The sequence below is a fragment of the Lepisosteus oculatus genome, chromosome 2 (assembly GCF_040954835.1).
Source record: "Lepisosteus oculatus isolate fLepOcu1 chromosome 2, fLepOcu1.hap2, whole genome shotgun sequence".
NCBI lineage: Eukaryota > Metazoa > Chordata > Actinopteri > Semionotiformes > Lepisosteidae > Lepisosteus > Lepisosteus oculatus.
The window spans coordinates 48,130,677-48,147,870 of NC_090697.1; the positions used below are offsets into that span (position 1 = coordinate 48,130,677).

Genomic DNA, 17,194 nt, shown 5'->3' on the forward strand with positions numbered 1-17,194 from the left:
TGGTTTCGTGAGAACATAAAAATGAAAGGAGGCCATTTGGCTTGTCCATCTCACTTGGTAATTAGTGACTAATTGATCCTAGGAATTTGTCCAGTCATTTCTCGAAAGAAGACAGAGTTTCAGCATCAACAACATGGCCAGGCAGCTTGTTTCAGGGGATTTTGGTTACAATCGATCCCTGTGTTTTGTTAGTTGTAAATACTTGACCTGTACTAGAAGCAGATAGCTTGCAAAAGGAGAAAGCAACTATTTATAAATGATAATAACAGGATTGTCAATGAATGTTGTATATTTATTCTTTTGCAGAGAATAACAAAAAGGTTATTTTGAATGTGACCTTTTTCATCATGGTAATGCATGCACACATTCGCTCCAGAGATCTCTTTAAATTACCCAGAGAGGAACTAATTGAAAAATTGGAAGATATGAGTTGTTTAAAATGCTGGCCACAAGTACCCGTGTCTGTGTAGGAAACTGTGCCAATGTTAAACACTGAGAGCTGCTAGACTGAAGTAAAGCTGAATGCAAAATTTGACTTCAGTAATAAAAAATTGCTCTCATTAAGGTGTCACAGAGTGAAGCCATCATGATTAACAGTCTCTGGGTTTTTTTTTCTCTAGCTTTTTATTTTTAAAAATATTCCTTTCAAAACCTATACAACCTATATATATATGTTGTGATAATTTTTAGAGCTGCATACTTAAATTAGAAAGTATTTTAAATTGAGCAACACCTAAAGGTTTCAGACAAGTGTCTGACACTTGAAGGGTGGAACTGTGGAAAATTACTGCAGAAACAGAGGGCTAATTTCCCTCTGCACGGAAAACTGCACCTGCTGTAGCTAAGTAGACAGTAAAAAAACAACTTACTTTAGCTTAAAGATATGAAGATTCAGAAATAAATATTAATGTCACGTGTGGGTAGTTTGCCTCAGTTTTTAAGGTTTAGTTTATGATATGCAGGTTGTAATGTATTGTTTTAGGCGATAACAGGTGTTAACACATCCACAATCTAGTGTAATAAGTACTGTAAACTAGTATTGTTTTACAAACTATCTGCAGACAGATTATTTTTGTATTCAGGTGTTATCGGTATCTATTGAATTTTTTTAAATGAGTAGATATTATGATAACAGTCATTACCTAAGGATGCCTAAGAGCTCAGACTGACAAGCTAACTAAATTTATCGTTGAAAACAAGACTTTAGTTTTTATACAAATATGTTACGATGCGGGCGGGTTAGAAGCTGGCGTTTAATACGTGCTCCCCAGAGTGATTACTCGGAGATGGAGGCACCTCCTCCTTCTCCAGTTCACTCTGCACACCTCAAAACCCAGTGGCAGCGCAGTACGTCTGCGAGCCACGGTGCTGCAGCTGCAGCTTTCGCAGGGCAGCCGGGGGCTCGCATCTAATCGGTGAGATCTGGGGGAGCTGCTTGTGTCATCCCCCGAGGAACGTTACTGCACCAGCGTTTCGTACCCCGAAAAGCGACATGGCTCCAGCTCCCACGAGATCACCCCTCCTGTCGCCCAGCGGGAGCCGCAGCCCCGACGAAAGCGGCAGGTTTGTCCCTTTCCGAAAGCACGCCGTCCGGGAGGAGCGGGCTTACAGGTAGGCGGGGGCTGGAGGACCGGAGGTTCGAAACGCCACGGACTCCAGTGGAAGGGGAGAGGAGAGCTCCCTTTTATGCCTTGGTTTAGTCTAATTTTAAAACACATGGAAACAAATTGCGTTACTAAAACTCAGACGTATTTAAAGAAATAATAAAACTCACCGTTTTAGCTAATTATATATTCTTGATTGTCATAAGAAGTAGGCTAATTCATGACAGAAATTACAAGCAATATTTTTTTTCACCCCAAAAAAGAGACTTTTTGATCTAACTATAAAAGGGAGGGCATACAGTTTTTGGACATCCCGGATGTTTTTGCAAAAAGCATTTACCACAGTAATTTCTGTATCTACTGTATGTGTCTGAACTGTATTTATATTGGGGTCAAATAAATGTTTTTTGTTATTTTATATGCAGTATGAAAAAAAAGCTTATTTTCTTGAGCTTAGTATGTTTGCAAAAATAGTAATATTTGCACTACTGTTCTATGAAGTTTTATTTTATTTTTCTACCATCTACCTTTGCTTAATGTGTCTCCAGAGATAAAGTAGGGTGTGCAAATTTCTGTCCTTATTCAGAGGAGAATTGGCAACTCAGACTTTAATGCAGTAATTGAATTTGTACTTTAATGGAAAATTTCAGTCTGTGTTATTTAAAGTCTTAGCATTATTTGTGAAACAATATTTTAACATTTTTTTCTCAAATAACTAGGATACTGTTGTCTCTTACTTTGTTTATTTTGCATTAATTTGTAATTATACTACTTTGGTTTAGTCAAGAACAAAGCCACCCTTATGCAACATTGTAGAAATTGCTTCTGACTTCCATTGCTCTGTCTGCTGCACTACTGCAGCACTGCTTTGCTTTGGGACGTGTTCCTGTTTCAATATCCAGGTGGGCTGGCGAGTAAGAGTGTCTAATGCTTGCAAGAAGTCAGACAGGAGAAGATGAAATGTGCAGAAATGGTTATGTCAGTGGGTCTTGAATCTGACAGAGCCAGAGCTCCCTGGCTTTGAGCCTGCTCAGTACCAGTCAGGACTGCTGATGTGATTTTTATTTCACTTATTTCAGTTTGTATCACTTTATGAACCACTATGTATCCAATGTCAGTAAGCGGGTATTTCATAGCTGCAATTTACTAGCAGTTTAGTAAACTAGAGTGCTTAATAAAAAAAATCCTAAGAAGATCTCTGCTTATAATGTATTTTTCTTCCTTCATTTATCATGTCCAAATGAGGTCACTGTCTGTAAAACAGCTACCTCAGACTGCGGTTTATGTAAGGAGGGGGTGTTACACCTGTTCTTAAAGGCTAGACACAATTTAAAGGAGCAAAACCTCTGTATGACTGTGGATGCTGGGAGGAAATAGAAGAACGACACATACATGAGGAATATCTGAAAACTCCACACACAGACACACATGGCTGGCATTGATACCTACCATGCCACCCAGATCACGTCCGTCTCAGACTGTATATTTCTAGCCACTTTTGCATGCATTATGTTTGATGTAGAATATGCTAGAAATAATTTTAAACATAAGCAGAACAAAATATTATATAGACTCCATGCTTTTATACAAAACGTATTCTAGTTGCATCGGAAGTGCAATTAGTGATACATTATGATTTATGACATTTGATTTAAAGATAATGACATACACAATGTGAAAAATGACAATTATATTGCATTTGAGTATATTTTGTATCACAATTGTGGATATACTGAGTGCTCTAAGACCCTGACCTTTTAAATTGTGTTACAGTTAGGACCCTAAAATCCTCTACCAAGCCCATGTTGTTTGAGCTGGCAAATGCCCGCTGGTGAGGAGTGCTTCAGTGTCTCAGAGCTCTTCAGCAGTGTTGTAGTGGTGCTGGCAGTGGGACAGCAACTCTGCAGCAGCTACAGGAGCCCTGCTGAGCCTTGTTTCCTTCAGCTTCTGGAAATCAGATTCAGAGGGATTAACGCCAGGCTAGCTTTCCTGCCTCAGAGCTGCAGATGGACGTTTAATCTTCACAGCACATCTGTCTTTGACAACATTCAAGATCATGAATGTCTAATAAACAAAAACACAGTCTGAAATCCGGGTTCCACGTAGTTCAACCAGCCAGAGCACAGAAAGACACTGTAATCCTGACATTGTTGATCCTTGTCGTGACTCCTTTTTGACCCCAAAGCAAGGGTGTGTAATTGGCCAAGAATCCCCAGGGTTGAGTGAACTGGGGTTTTGGTGTATCGGGCACGGTCGTCCCTTATAGTCTGTCAGTCACTTGTGAAGTTAAGGTGTTAATGTAAGAGCTGCATCTGTCCTCTGTCCAAAGCTTAGCTAGCTTTCTTGCCAGCACAGTGGGATGGACTTACAGAATGAATAAATGGAGGAAGACCTGGCACATTTGTAGAGTAATACAGATGTTTATCTTAGGCTTCATTCTTCCTGAGCTGGTACACAGGGCTTTGAAGGTGATTGGTGATTCCCTCCTCTATAGAGAGGCCTAATTGGTGATTCCAAAAGGACGTAAATACAAATCTGAAATATCAGATTAGTGGTACAGACGTTTGTAATACAAGTTTGAAAACCAACAAATGAAAGGGCTCAATCACTACAAGGAAGACTGGTGATAAATAGTTTTATTTGTTGTCCTAGGATTGGAATGGAAAAAGAAATCAGTATTCCAAATTCCAACACAAGAATCTGCATACAGAGGGAAATACAGCTGGCGATTTTTAAGACTGTAGTCGGAATGGCTACTGAATCCTTGTTTCAGAGCCTTAGGCATGGCCATTGAACCTCACTACAAATCTCACTGTAGGCTCTCTCTAACAGATGAAATGGATTACGTTGTTAAGAAACTAGTTTTAAATTTGGAAACACAATGGTCAGCAATGAAAATACAAATTAAAATGAATTGTAAGAGTCTTATGCGGCACTGCTGCACACAGTACAGCATGAACATGTGCATCCAATCATAGTTCTCTTTTTTAAGAGAGAACAGCAATTTCAACCTTTGGAACCAGATGAAAAAAATCAAATGTGAGAAGTGTACTGTGCAGATTTGGAATAAATGTCTGCAAATGTCTTGCAGGTGTGCAACTGATTAAGTCTTTGGCATTGGACATCTTTGTAGACAACTGTTATCAATTAGCACCTTGATCCTATGGTTCCTATTTACTGGGCTCTATTGAGAGCTGTGCTGTCTCAGGAAGTTCAGTGAGAACTAGAGACATCCACATGATACAAAACATCTCTATGTAAAAAAAGCTAGTCTATTTTTTCCCATGAACATTACTTGATACTTTAAGCCTATTCAATTAAATGAACTTAAACACTTTGACAAAATAAAGTACCTAGACTTTAAACAGTTTCTGCTTTGTCTTGGCCTAAAACATTTTTGTTTTTTTGTTGTTTTAGTAAGTAATAATAATAATAATCATAATAATAATTGCTTACACTTATATAGTGCTTTTCAGGACACTCCACTCAAAGCGCTTTACAGGTAATGGGGACTCCCCTCCACCACCACCAATGTGCAGCCTCCACCTGGATGATGCGACGGCAGCCATAGTGCGCCAGAACGCTCACCACACATCAGCTATCAGTGGGGAGGAGAGCAGAGTAATGAAGCCAATTCATAGATGGGGATTATTAGGAGGCCATGATTGGTAAGGGCCAATGGGAAATTTGGCAAGGACAACGGGGTTACACCCCTACTCTTTTTGAGAAACGCCCTGGGATTTTTAATGACCACAGAGAGTTAGGACCTCAGTTTTACGTCTCATCCGAAGGACGGCACCCGTTTACAGTATAGTTTCCCCGTCACTATACTGGGGCATTAGCACCCACACAGACCACAGGGTGAGTGCCCCCTGCTGGCCCCACTAACACCTCTTCCAGCAGCAAACTTAGTTTTTCCCAGGAGGTCTCCTATCCAGGTACTGACCAGGCTCACACCTGCTGAGCTTCAGTGGGCTGCCAGTTGTGAGTTGCAGAGTGATATGGCTGCTGGCTGTGTGATGTGGTGTTAATTTGTGGCAGCTGTTCAGGCTATATTACAAGGTGATGTCTTCATGCCGAGTGCAAGTTCAGCATGGCTTCGTCATGCTGTGGGCCCTGTGCTAATGATATCTCTAAGACCGGTGCTGAGCCGTGGATAGTGGCCTGAGCTCGCTCCTCGTTGAACCCCAGGAAACTTAAAGGCTTCTTTTCCCTTATGTATGTGGTTTTAATGTGCACTAGATGAAAATGTAGCCTTGCCTGTTTTGTAAGTAGTGTTCTCTTAAGACCTTAAAGCAAATAGCAAAACATATAAACTTGTTGGACTCTATTTGTGTTTGTAGGAAATTAAAGGTGAAGCCTTGAACACCCCACCTGAAGAAACAGTGTGTCAGGGTAAATGCGGATGAGGGTAGTGGGGCCGGAAAGGGGAAAATCATAACTTGGAAACTAGCGTTAAATTTTCATTTAAATATATGTATATATAGGTAGCTGAGTCAGCATGTGTAGGCTGCAAAGGAACTGGTAACGTGTTTATTCCATGCTGAAAAGGAAAGAAAGGAAACACAATGTTTCGGCTGTAGAGGCTTCTTCGGGTGTGAAGAAGGAGCAAAAACCTATACCAAAATCCAAAGAAGGCTCCACAGCCAAAACATGTTTCCTTTCTTTTCTTTTCAGCATGGAATAAACCCGTTACCTGTTCATTCGCTCATAAAATATTGGCAAAATAGGGCTTTGGTCCTTTTAAAAAAACTGGATGTGGTACTGAAACAGCACCGCAAGTCAAAAGACCGCATCAGTGATGAATTTATTCATGTAAGATGTGTGTTTGATGATGGTGCATGAGCTCAAGTAATATCTTTCCATTATTAAACTGCTTCTTCCAGTTCAGGGTCTCAGGGGAGCTGGAGCCTATCCCGACAAGCAAGACGCACAACGTGTTGTAAACGCTGGGTGGGACACACACACTCACATCAGCACCATTTTATACAGGAGCCAGTTAATCTACCAGTATGTCTTACCTCTGAGAGGAAACCAGAGCACTCGGAGGAAACCCATGTGAACACCAGGAGGACATGCAAACTCCACACAGATAGCACTGTAGGTCAGGAATTGAACCTGTCAGGGCAGCAATGCTAACCACTGTGCCTCCATACCACTTGGTTCAAAAAATAAAAAAAAAATAAGCATGTAAAAAAGTACAGGCGGTGGCTCATTGAGGTTGTGTATACATCAACAAATGTGGATACGGAACAAATAACATATCCGGTAGTCACAGTGAAAGTGAGGACTCTGTGACCAAGAAAACTACAGGGAGCTGACTTACTATGACAATTCACTTTACTACAGCTCACAATAAAGAAGCAGACCTTGGTAGGATATTAAGAAAACATGCAGAATGTCTGGATGTCCTTTCTTGTACTGAAATCGAGAAAGAGGGGATCGCAGCTCATTTTGACACAGGGCAGATTGAAGAAACAGCTGACACTGCTGACCATGCGCTGCTTGCTATTGGACTGAATCAAAGTAGAATTATGTTGTTTCTACCTGCTTGATTATCGATATTCATGCTTCCTCAGTGGACACTTGATTCATGGTGACAAGAGGAGCTACAGTAAGCTCAATTTAATTAATGAGGAGACATTTACATATGTGAGTTGCATGCCCCTCTGCAAACTTACTTTATTCTAGGCCAAAGTATTGCATTATTTTAATGAAGGCTTTGTTAAGGATTTTACCAAAAGTATATGCTTTGTGAGTGACTGAAGAAACTGAAAACATTTTAATAAAGTTCGGTATAAATGTACTTCTTGTTGTTTTTTGTAGCTTAGGTAAAATACGTACCAGAAAAAGTAATGATCTAATTTATGATCTTTGTGACAGTGTCAACAAGGAGTGATGCTATTAACTCATGCAACTACTCATGTAGTTTCACGAATAACATGTAAATTGAGCAGGTGTACTAAAAGATTAAATTAATACAAAAACTGAGAAAGCTATAGAGCTATCATCCATTGCTAAATCAAATGAAGATAATTTTAAAAGTTCTTGATCTTTTTGGCATATGATAGATATACAGTAGGGAGAACAAAAAAGACTTCATTGACAAAGGGTTTCTGTTTATCTTTTGTGTCTTACATATTACCTGCAGTCTTTTAAGAACTGTGAGATCATTTGGGATGAAACACACTTTGTAGAGTACAAGGAAATATTATCATTAATAAAATTTGAGAGAATTTGAGAGTATGTCATAGAGACACAGTATAGACAGAAAGACATTGTCACACACCTGAGAGAGAGGATAAGTTGCCAGATAATAGTTTTGTTGAACTGAACCTCTTCACCTTTTTAACTTTAGAATGTACATTATATAAACTCCAAAACAATATTAAACAACTTGTCCTTGTCACAAAGATAATGGTTACAAATCACAATTGGATTCATCCTTTATTCCATTCATTTCAGTTCTACCTCCATCTCCTTAGCTCCTTGTACTTTTTGGCACCTCTGTCCTCTGTCAAATTCTTCAGCACCAGTACAACTAGAGTGAAATTCTGCAAAATAATAAAAGATTGTTGTTGTAATAATCATGATAAAACAAGCATGATATTAGTTTTTTTAAGTATTTTTCCCCTATTCTTATCAATTCACATACAATTCCATAAGGTGCTTACTTTTTAACCTTTTTAAATGGTAGGTTAAAAAGTAAGCACTTTACTCTCTCAAAACACCAAGTGACACAACATACTCAATTACAGTAACGGTAAATTACATTCTGACTTCTAGAGGATCTTGTTCACATCTAGCAATTAATAGCATCGCAAATTGCCAAATCATCTGGGATAGTCAGTTGCAATTGTCTTACTGTACAGTATATGCCAATTGTAATAAATAAGCAGTGTAAATAAATTAATCAGGCTAACATTACAATTAGAAATCAGGTTCTGACTTCAGCTACAGTAGCTTCGCAGACAAATTCATAACGTAAAAATAGTTGTCTGTCTACTTAGGAAAAGTCAAACGTGATCACAGGGCTTTATTATTCCTGGCCGAGTTTGATTTCAGAGCAGACAAACAGGTGATAACTTAGAATATCTATTTATTTACAAGACTAGTGAGCTGCACACCAAATACACAGATTATTATTAACAAGTGTTTACAGTAAGTGTGAGTACCCGGACCCAGTCTTTTACTAAAGCAAGCCTTGGCCACCAGGGTCTGGGATTCCAGCAGCGTCCAAATGACACAAAAGTTCAGTATATTTTGTAATATTTTGCCTTAATATTTGCGGTTGCTCAGAGTCGGTGAATACTTTCTGAAGACGCTGTAGATGTGAGAGGGATGTTCTGTGAAAATCCCTTGGTGCATAGCCTAATTGTTTTGTGTTCACATTTCGTGGCTATTTAACAGTTTGTGACTTTAGTATCCCCCTGAGCCCGAGATGAGAAAGGAGCTTATTGTGGAGATATTGTAGAGCAAGGTGGGTCACATTGATGATTACTGTATGTTTGGGAGAGGTGGGCATTGTGCCAGTGCTTTTATCAGTTTACCAGTAGTCACCCATTTCACCAGTAAACTAAGGGTAAAGTCTCCTCTCTGCAATGGGCTTTATTTATGAGCCTGCCATGATGTTTTCATCCTGCTCTTCCATAGTTCTGCTTTAATTTTGAGCAGTAAAAACTACATTCCTGAAAAGTAATTCTTCTTTTTGTGTTTCAGTGAAGAAGAAATATGATTGGTCAAGACTTGCGCTTGAGTTTTTCTCTCTTTGCATTCCCTTTTTATGTAAATAATAGTCACAGATAGTTGTCGGATTCCCGTTTTTTAATGTTATTGACAAAATATCTGTTGGTGCATATTATTTTCTATGATTGTAGGTGTGACTTCAGTTTTCTTGTCCTAGCTATGCAGTCAAGTGCTTGTCTGCTATTTTTTGTGAAATCGGCTGAACCCTCTCAAAGAAGAGGAAATGTTTTCTTTTTTTCAGGCAGACTCTGTATACTATTTGTTTCAGCAACTGTATTGTGAATTTTTAAAATACATTTGCAATCTTTGGCTATAGTCAGAACACATACAAATGTATTAATCATTTACCAGGTTATTTCAGTGACAGTTTGGATCGCATATGTCTATAATGTCAGTGCAGGCATAAGACAAAGTGCATGCCACAGAAAATATGTTCTTTTGTGTTCCATACACACCTAAGAGCAGAGATGATGTGAATTTACTATAAGTTCACTGTAGTTGAAGTTCATTGAAAGTTATGTATCTGGTCCCAAATTATATAGTAATTCCCAATATAACTATGGTTTTCTAAAACTAAGGGAATCTAGCTCTTTATACCAGCATGAGCCATTGTTTGTGCTGAACTTCTTTTTAAGGGTTGAGTTGAAAGCCTTGGCCATCAGAGGGTAAACACACATCCTTTCCCTAGCAGCTCCAGTGCTTTAGCAGAGTCCTTAATTGATTTTCAGAGAAACGTAAAAGAATCCACTGTGGCTCATTTGTCCTTTCCCACAGCAGTGCTGTCTCTGTCCCCTGTCACCAACCTGCACCTTCTGTATCCCAGTCCATATCTGTTGCCATCATTTGGTCTTTTGCTCTAATAATTTATTTTTGCAATCCACTATAGGATTTGAATGTCGTCAACATTCTTCATATTCCTCTCTGACTCTTCCTAAAGCCAGACTCACTTGTTTGAATTTGATTGTGTTGCTCAAAGAAATATCTATGCTGTATGTCTGTGGCATTAAGACTCTGGGTTGTGTGTGTTCCTTTCTTTTTTGGTTTGGTTTTGAGCAAAGCTAAACTCAATGTCTCTTCTGAGGACGTAATGTGACCTTAGCATAGCCGCCACATATTGGTAATTATTAATAACTATTCAAGCACTCTCTTAACTTTTTCAATTGCTAATTGTTTTCTAAAAAAGGTTACATTTGCAATATTTCACAAGCCATATGTTTCACAAGAACTGGTCAAGCATATGATATTTTTCGTGTTGCAGGTACACATTTTCATATAGAAAATTCTTCTAAATGCAGTTAACAAGTGACTCAGTATATTTGTGGATATTTGTGAGTGTACTGCCTATACAGTATATCACTGTATCATGATGACAGTTTTATTGTGGTTTTTGTATTTCATGATTTGAAATTCTAAAATTAAAAAAATTTAAATATTCTTTCAGTTGTACTATTCAAGATATGTCCTCAGTGAAAGCTATTGTCCAATATTAGTTTTGACTTTTGTCTGTTACAATTAGTAGACTTCTGTAGAGCTGCCTAGACTGTTCTAGTTCCCTAATGTAATCACTAATTAACAGGACACTGGTGGCTGAAGTAAGGTGTAATGTTGCCAGTCATACATGCTATTTTGTTTCAGATTTACTGCTGCTGGATTTTGGTTAGCAGGCTCAGCATCACTTATTAAAACATACCCCTGATGTGCAAACATTTCTTTGTGAATGATTTTATCAGCCAACATTTTCTTGGATTGCCTTTGACGTCATTCAGGGGACCATCTTTTTTCCCCACAACTGGTGTCTGTTCAAAGTTAGATTGTAAATGCGTTGTAGTGGACATCAGCTCTTCCCTCTCATAGCGCAGGAGCCCCAGCAGTGCTGAGATCAGCAGCACAGCTCCACAGGCTGCACGTTTTACCCTGCAAGACAGTTGGATCCATGGGAGGGTAACCGTTTTTCAAAGCGCCACAGGATCCTTTTTACACAAGCAGTGCCGATTCACACACACGCAAACAAAACACTCAAGTCGTACCCTGACTGGGATTCTGTGCTGCCACAGCACCGTTGCTTTTCATTTCTGGAAGCATCCACTGGTGTTCCCTACATCTGTATGGCTCCTCCTGGTGGCAAGAAGCTGTCAGTACACTGTGAAAAATGTGTATTCTGTATATTTTTTTCTCTTTCAGCCTGAATTTGAGCAAATGTACCTTTTAAGATTGATCATTTTACGTAAATGGGCTTCTCATTTTGTGTCTCATTAATTTGATAGCTTGTCAATAGCCATACCAGTTCCAGGAGTGAATTATATTACAGAATTAGTTTTTACAGAACTGTCCTTACTCTATGACTATATTGACAGTGCCTTCTTAAACTATTATAACAAAATCTATAGAACCCTAAACAAATTTAGTTCATTTTATTTTGCTTCTATTGGCCTTTGAATTCAGTGCATTCATTATACATCACTGACGAGCAGACTATTGTTTCGTATGTCAGGATTATACTGTAGGTCATGCTTTCACAGTGTGCAGTAGTCAGTCAACAGTGTGTCTGCTGTCTTGCAGCTGGGGGATGGCAGTGAATGTGTATTCGACATCTGTGACCATCGAGAACCTGAGCCGACATGATATGCTGGCATGGGTCAATGACTCCCTGCAACTCAACTACACAAAGGTGGAGCAGCTGTGTTCAGGTAGGACAACTATACATGGCTCAGGCCATCAGGCCAGTAAACATCTCTTTTCTGCATTTTCTTTCAAAAAAGTAAGCAAAGGGTTAAGAGAGTATGGAACCAGGTGTGCAAAAAGTAGTCAAATGTGTTACTTGAAGTGCTGTTACCTTACTTGAGCTCATTGAGCAGAAGTAAAAAAAAAAATCTCTTAACAGTACTCAAGTGTGAGAAGCACAAAGTAGCCCACCGAAATCTGCTGTTACTCTGAACTTCACAGCCCCTATATATCTTCATCAGATCTTATATTTATCCATCTATTTTCTAACCACTTCTTCTAATTCAGGGTCATAGTGGAGCCAGAGCCTGGTCAAGATGTCAGTCCATCACAGGACACACACAGACACTACCGCTCACACCAGGGCCAGTTTCCCAGAAGCCAGTTTAACTTCTCTGTATGTTTGTACTGTAGGAGGAAACCAGAGCACACCTTGAAAACTCACATGAACGCAGGGAGAACATACAAATTCCACACATAGGACTAGAGGTCCAGAATTGAACCCAGCGCCTCAGCACAGTGAGGCAGCAGTGCTTGTCACTGCATCACCTTGACGCCAAGCTTATATTTATAAATAAATCAATTCATGAAACTATTTTAGGATCAAATGTTAAAAAAATTAAATCCTGTTTTTGCAAGTGTAAATTTACTTTACTCTTCTAAACTACAACATTCACATCTGAACTAGAGTGGCGGTCTGTCTGTTTTCAGTATGTTAAAACCTACAGTATTTCTTTGAAAAACTAGGATTTTTACATACAGTATGCAGTTTTTAAAACCAAGGTTTGTTTAAAAGGCTGCGATACCAAGAACATTTCGTAAATTACCTCCTCACGTCAGCTTTTTTGCATCCCTGCAAAAATACTCACAATACTCATTTCACTATATCGCTGCTGCCACACACACTACACAATCCCCTATCCTGGTTTGTGTTTCTTTCTGAGTTTTACTCGAATGAGTGATGAGTCACTACTCACAGGAGCAATAGTAAGGTTTAGACCTACACAGTCCCTCCCTCCGCCAACTGCATATGAGAACAACATAACACTTAAAAGGTACATGCGTATTTAACTCGTCGGTGAATGATTTGTAAATAAACATGAAGTGAGGAATATGAAGAGCCCCACTGGCAGAGCTCATGGAGCTTAGCAATAATACTTGTGTTAATGAGAACTAATCAAAGTGCCTGTTAATGGGTAAGGTCTTGAATTGCTAGTTTGCATTGCAGGTGGCCCGAAAGCTACTTATATTTATCTCATCAGTCACACGTTAGGCAGTGCTTTGACTTTTGTTAAGTATACGTTTTTAAACTGCCAGTTTCATCTGCAGTGTTTGAGCTGCTGACTGACAAGTGAAGTGTAGATTTTAAAATCGGGAAGGTAAAACTGAGAAACCCAACAGGGTCGGTCATTGTGTGCACTGAAAGAATAAATATTTTAAAGTAAAAATTGGATCCACCTGTGCACTCTCCCACACTCTCCTCCTCTTCTTTTTAATCAAACTAAGTGCTTGTTCATGCTTCGTCTAACCTTAAACCTCACATAGAAGTACTGCTCAAGCATATTCATGATGCATTTTGCTACAACATCTCCACTTGTTATATTGATTCTTGCATCATCTACAGATTGCATTGGTCTGCATTTTGATGGCATAGTGGTCAGCTTAGCTGCCTTCCAGATTACATTGGTCTGCTAATTAAAAATCAATATCCAGTGAATGACAAGTAAGAGACGTTACCTCAAATCATTGTGCCCTGTGTCTGAGTTGGTTTCTCTTTTTCTCGGCCTTTACCTGCTTTTTCGTCTTTGTCAGGTGGCGGAGTGGCAGTGCACACTCTTCAACTCTACCATGACAGATCATCATGTCTTTAAGTATGCTAACCATCACCACTCAGAAACTCAAATAACAACGTGATATACAATAAAAAATTGGAAGTTCCTGTGACTAATTACAGTAAACCCTCATTTTAACAGATTAATATGGGGGAAGGGGCGCCTGGTATTGTTGAATGTCCGCTAAATCACAAATAACATTTTTTTCATGCCCAAAACACACAGTTGTATGAGAAATGTTCATACAGCATATACTATATACTGTGTCTTTCTTGACCTTTTGACTTATTTTTTAACAATTTCAATCAACACATTCACTAAAAAAAAGTTCCTGTCCCTTTTTGTCCAGAATATACAAGCTCTTTATTTCATGTACTGTAACTTTCTGTGTCCTATCTCCATACAGAAAACAAGAGAGTGAAACATTATCACAACATTTTAGAGTTGTAAGAGTCTGGGTCAGGCTCTCCACCCATGTTTTTGAAACTGATACCCTAGCTTCTTTCAAGCAACCTGAATGAGATTCTGGGATCAATTCACTTCTAACAATTAACTTCTAACTATGCTAGCTTGGTCAAGTGATGATTGGACATCGGATAGATTTATAATTATAGCTCATATTTTAAGAAATCTTACTCATGAACTACATTTCTCATCTGAAGGACAATTAGTAAAACTGATCTGGAGTTCAATTCTTTTTCAATGCCTTAAACGACAAAAAAAAATCTTGATTGAGAATTTTTCAGAATCTATGCAGATTTTCAGTTGTCTATAGCCCCATGTGTTACATTTCAAGAGACATCACATGGCGTTAGAATTTGTGTGCTCTCTTTTAATTTCAAAACTGATTCATGGATTTGGTTTGCTGTAGAGATGGGGTTTTCAGTCTGGGTTCCATGGGCTGCACTGGGCCTCCCCAGAAATAAAAAGCAGCCTGGATCTGAATTTCAGCATTGTGTAAAATCAACATTCTTAAAGTGGATTTGCTCTGATAGCACTTTTGAGGGAGAAAAAATATTATTCCGTAAGTACTTTTTTAAATGTATATACAGTATACCAGTATTTAACAAAACCTAGTGTACTTTAACAGACGTGTCTCTTTTTCTTTCCAGGAGCTGCGTACTGTCAGTTTATGGACATGCTTTTTCCCGGTTGCGTACACCTGAAGAAAGTCAAATTCCAAGCCAAGCTGGAACATGAGTACATACACAACTTTAAAGTACTACAGGCAGCTTTTAAGAAAATGAGTGTTGATAAAGTAAGTTGAGTCCTTAGCTGATTGTGTCACTTTTGTGGTACCAAAGGCAATTGCTCCTGTCCAGTCGCCCTTTTTTTACTAACCTGTTGCCATCCTTTTCACACTTATCTCAAGTTATTAAAAACACTGTTCTACTTATTCCTGGAATTGACAACAAAGCTCTCCTAACAGCTTTCATTTTCAATTCCTGTCACTCTGTCAGCTGTAACTGTAACATTGAAACAGATGCAAAAAGAAAAAAATATTTGTTCTGTTTCTGGATCCCTTATTCTGTTCCAGTCCAGAATTCAGCAGATTTTCTAATACAGTTATAACCCACACTTCAACAGGGAGGAGTGATGAATTGAGCTAGATGAATCGGTCCAATTGAGTGTGTCAAAGTGGCACAGTAGTTACTTTCAGCACTAGGGGCCCTTGGTTCAATTCAGAATTCTGGGTTTGGGTGGGTTTGTACGTTCTCCACCATTTTTTTGTGTGTTTTTACAGAGTACTTTGGTTTCCTCCTGCAGTCCAAAGACATACATGTTGGTGAACTGGCTTGGAAAACTGGCCCTGGTGTGAGTGTGTGTCTTTGACTCTGTGTGTGCCCTGTGATGGACTGCCGACACAGTATTGGATAAAGTTAGAATGTGGATGGATGGTCCAATCGATCTTTTCTTTGCACCCTTCAGTTGCTGCCAATTTAAAGAGAGAAAGACTGGATTCCAGACCTACTGGACTCCAGACCCTCGGATTTATGAGGCCCGGTTTTAGATCCTCTGCATTTACAGTATATGTGGACATTTAGCAACTATTAATGAAACATTTAACAAGTATTTCATTTCAGCCCTAGTAAATTCAACCCCAATGTATGGCAGCTGGAGTTGCTAGTAATGCGTTCATTAATTGATAAATTGACATCCTCTGCTGAAAGAGAGCTTGTACCTCCCTTTATGTGAAACATACCTTGTTAACCATGTAAGGAGAAAATCAGAGCTTTTTTGGTGTTTAATTGTACATCTACTGTATGTTTTCAGCAAACATGGCTATTGTATTTAATATTTCATATTACTGCGTTCGATAGATACAATACATAAAGCAAATCCATGTAAATCCAAGTCTTAACAGTAGCAAATTTCTGAACATATTACACAAACATTGTATAAAAAGTAGTGATCGTGAACATTTTTTAAGTAATAATATATAAGCAAAATAGCATTACCTTATGAGATCTATCAACCATAGAAGGGTTGATTTAATATAAGGGAATAGGCCTTCGCTTGTATTTAATCAAGTAAGGTAACAAATCTTTCAGTCTCCTTATTGAGTTATTGAGACATAACCTGAAATGTAAACTGTGCTCAAATATCAAACTGCTACATGTGAAACCAGATTACTGCAATTGTTTTTATAGCTTTAAAATAATGTGAACTACACAATAGACCTAAAAGCATCAACCAACCTAACCAAAAAAGGCACTGATAGTAAAATACAATCCTCAAAATATGATTGTCAGAATTGGTTTCTTGACAGTGGCAGTACTGTAAATCAAGAGTCTGTGGTCATAGGGCTTGCATTTGCTTATAAGATTCTTAATCGTGTTATTGTATTTTACCAGAGAGATAGTCAGGACTGAGAACCTTTCCAATCCACTGAGAACTCTCTTCATGATAACAAGCTCCTTTGCCCCATTAATGTCAACGGGGTTGTAGTCTCTAACAAACCTTCTACAGTCTAATGGGATTCTATTATAAGGCAAACAATACTTGTATCAAGACATTTCACTGGACTGGTGAATGCTGATTAAAAATATATATTTATTCACCAAATTAAAATAATCAGTAATAATTGAGTAGTTTAGTTTTTCTCATTTCTCTGATTGTTCTGTTTGGTATGTCATAGGTTTGCAGTTTGCTGGTCTGTATGCACATTGTGTTTTTGTCCAAATACATTTGGTAATTCTTCAATTAAGCTGGTAAGAAAAAAAGAAATGTATTTTAAAGTCTTATAGTCTTAGTTTAATAATAGTACATCAGTCTGTAACTTCCTCTCAT

At 38.5% G+C, this 17,194-nt stretch overlaps 1 protein-coding gene across 6 annotated transcripts in view; it reads left to right on the forward strand.

Moving 5' to 3' along the window:
* mapre3b (microtubule-associated protein, RP/EB family, member 3b) overlaps positions 1 to 17,194 on the forward strand; it is a 90,754-nt gene that overhangs the window by 64,512 nt on the left and 9,048 nt on the right. For 3 of the 6 annotated variants that reach the window (XM_015347918.2, XM_015347925.2, XM_015347930.2), the window contains exons 3-4: positions 11,910 to 12,037; positions 15,016 to 15,161. In XM_015347918.2, coding sequence (XP_015203404.1) covers positions 11,917 to 12,037; positions 15,016 to 15,161 — 267 coding nt within the window. In that variant the 5' untranslated portion in view covers positions 11,910 to 11,916. Of the gene's footprint in view, positions 1 to 1,342; positions 1,612 to 11,909; positions 12,038 to 15,015; positions 15,162 to 17,194 lie in introns of those variants that run through there. The other 3 variants (XM_006625851.3, XM_015347909.2, XM_015347911.2) reach the window with 3 other exon arrangements.